The sequence below is a fragment of the Apaloderma vittatum genome, unplaced genomic scaffold, assembly GCF_000703405.1.
Source record: "Apaloderma vittatum isolate BGI_N311 unplaced genomic scaffold, ASM70340v1 scaffold3897, whole genome shotgun sequence".
Taxonomy (NCBI): domain Eukaryota; kingdom Metazoa; phylum Chordata; class Aves; order Trogoniformes; family Trogonidae; genus Apaloderma; species Apaloderma vittatum.
Genome location: NW_009724355.1, coordinates 10,434 through 12,923, shown reverse-complemented (window position 1 = coordinate 12,923; position 2,490 = coordinate 10,434). Strand labels below are relative to the sequence as shown.

Here is a 2,490-nt window from a genome sequence, read left to right as displayed (position 1 = left end):
ATGGAGGACCAGGTACTTGACACCACTTGTCACGTCGGGCAGGGATCATCCAGTATGCAGTGCCTGAGGGTAAGTGCTGCCCCAGGGCCTCGCCTGGCCAAGCTTTGCTGCAAAATGGGTCAGTCCAAATGCAGTTTTATTGCAGCCACTGAGGGCAGCAAGCACCAGTTGGGTAATCCCACAGTTATCCACGCTGTTCCCTAACACAAAACTGTAGGCAGGTTGTCTCACCTGAAGAAGGCACAGCAACAGATAAAGCCTCTGTGGGTCACAGCCCTAGTGCAATGGTAGAAAAAGGTCCAGAGATGCCCCAAGGTCATTGCCTGAGCCAGGCAGCCCCTCCTGGAGCTACTCCTCAGTCACGTACATCAGCCCATTCCCGAGACAGCCAAATTCCCTGGTGCTCCTCACCCTGCAGCTCTGCCAGGCTCATACTATCTCCATCTGCCCTCAGGAGAAGCCCCCTGGCTGGCTCCTCTTCCTGCAGTACGTGGTACAGACTCTGGAGGACGACTTCCAGCAGAACGTGAGGTTGCGCCTCCTCCAGAAGTCAATTGCCAAGAAAGTGCTTTCGTGTGACCTGTGCTTCAACAATGTCAAGTAAGAGATGACGCCTCCTCTCCTGTTCTCTAATCAGATGCTGACAGGCAGGGACTCGGGGGACACTTGTGTTGAGACTCTGGGTTAGACTTTCAGACTTTCCAGGAAACAAGCTTGTGAGACAGAGGGAACTGTAGGGCCCAAGTATAAAGAACAGAAGCCGATTTATGAAAGCAAACTACCTGAGATTGTGCAAGACATTTTCAGCTGCAACCTAGCAGACTTTTCACAGGAATGAGGTCAGATTTGCAGTGTTCAGTACAGGACTGAGGAGGAGGCAGTCCCGCTGACAAATGTGTAAATCTGCTGCTCAGAGCTACTCCCTAACCTGTCCAAGCAAGTGAGACATATTCCTTGTCCTTGGGGTGGGGGGTTATTCCTAAACCTTTAAGTGGATCTAGAGGTCAGAACAAATGGGCATGTCTCCTTTAAAGTTCATTTTTGTCCCAGGGAGGTGGTTGAATGGTTGGTCGCAGCAGTTACAGGAGTCGGGTTCTCCCAGCCCCAGGAGCAGCTGCAAAAAACTACTTCAGCAGAAGCAAGGTCCGAACACAGCTCATCTGCACCACTGATGGCCAGCACTGACCAGGCAGAGGCAGCTCCACCAGCTTTCTTTGCTCAGAAGTAAGCCCCAGAAGTCCTGACTCCCTGCTGGTATTATCATGGGGTCCAAGTCAAGGAGAAGCCAGTCTTGCCTTGTCAGGTCAGGGAAGCCAGGCTGTATATGTGACCAATTTTGCTGGCTCTCCTTTGGAGTAGATATGGACTTGGTGAGCAAGAGAATTCCTCACCCGATAGGAAACTGTCTCAATAGGCATCCTCCTCCTGCACGTAGCATAAGGCCACAGCTCGGGCTGCTCCATTCTGCTCCACCGACACTCAGCACAGCTGCTGAGTCCTCCCAAGGGCCCATCTAGGGATTAGTTCTGTTTCCAAGAGCGTTAGATCCAAAAGCCACCATGAGACACCAAATCTAGCCTGCTACATTCCCTTTTCTCCCTCACAGCAGGGCACAAGGCTGAACTAGGTGCCATCCCCACTGCTTTACTCTGCAAGCCACGGGGTAGCATGTCCTGGTGTTGACTCTCTCTCTAACCTAGGGTGATGTTCCTGCTCCAGCGGATGTTGTCCATCGCAGTTGAAGTGGACAAATCTCCCAACTGCAGCTCCTGTAAGATCGCAGATGTGATGTTCCCATTTATACTGAATATTCCCCTGAGGAGCCAAAGGTGAGACAAACATGTGCAAGGCAGCATCTGCCCATGTGAGCAACAGTCCTATTCCCAATTCACATCCAAGTCTGAATGCATAAAGTACAACAAGATATAGAAAAGACAGGCTCATTTATGACCCAGTCAGCAAGAGCATGGCTGCATCTCCCATGGAGATAGAACATCACCAGCTGAACACATTTACCCAGCTGGGGTGTTGCTGGGACAGCTGATTCTCTCACTTGTTAAAGTTGCAGGACCTTAAAACTGTAAAGAGGGTCTGAATAGCAGCACTCCACATCAGCACAGTCAGGTACTGGCAAACGCATCACTAATTACCAGGGGCAACTGGGTAGCTCATCAGCAGTATGATGCAGTTTCTACAGCTTTGCCTTAACATTCTTTTTGCTTCTCTAAGAAATGCGTTATCTGAAGCCAAAGCACAAGGGCCTGGCTGGCTCTACTGCAGACACAAGACCACTAAACTCACGGACACTTCAAACTCACATTTACCAGCCCGCACAGGCAGCCCTTTCAGGCCCTTTCAGCAGAACTCTCCCTGACCACACACCAGGTCTGATCAAGCCAAACTGCCTCTAGCCAAGCTATTGCTCCTCCCAGGACAGATATCCCAGATCCAGCTGGCCGCTAACCCCATTTCACAGTTGCTTGGCTGCAC

At 51.1% G+C, this 2,490-nt stretch overlaps 1 protein-coding gene across 1 annotated transcript in view; it reads left to right on the top strand.

The window, feature by feature from the left end:
- SIMC1 (SUMO-interacting motifs containing 1) overlaps window positions 1–2,490 on the top strand; it is a gene marked incomplete at its 5' end in the record, with an annotated part of 11,269 nt that overhangs the window by 1,863 nt on the left and 6,916 nt on the right. The window contains 3 exons of the mRNA XM_009872443.1: window positions 455–600; window positions 1,051–1,143; window positions 1,701–1,829. Coding sequence (XP_009870745.1) covers window positions 455–600; window positions 1,051–1,143; window positions 1,701–1,829 — 368 coding nt within the window. The remainder of the gene's footprint in view (window positions 1–454; window positions 601–1,050; window positions 1,144–1,700; window positions 1,830–2,490) is intronic.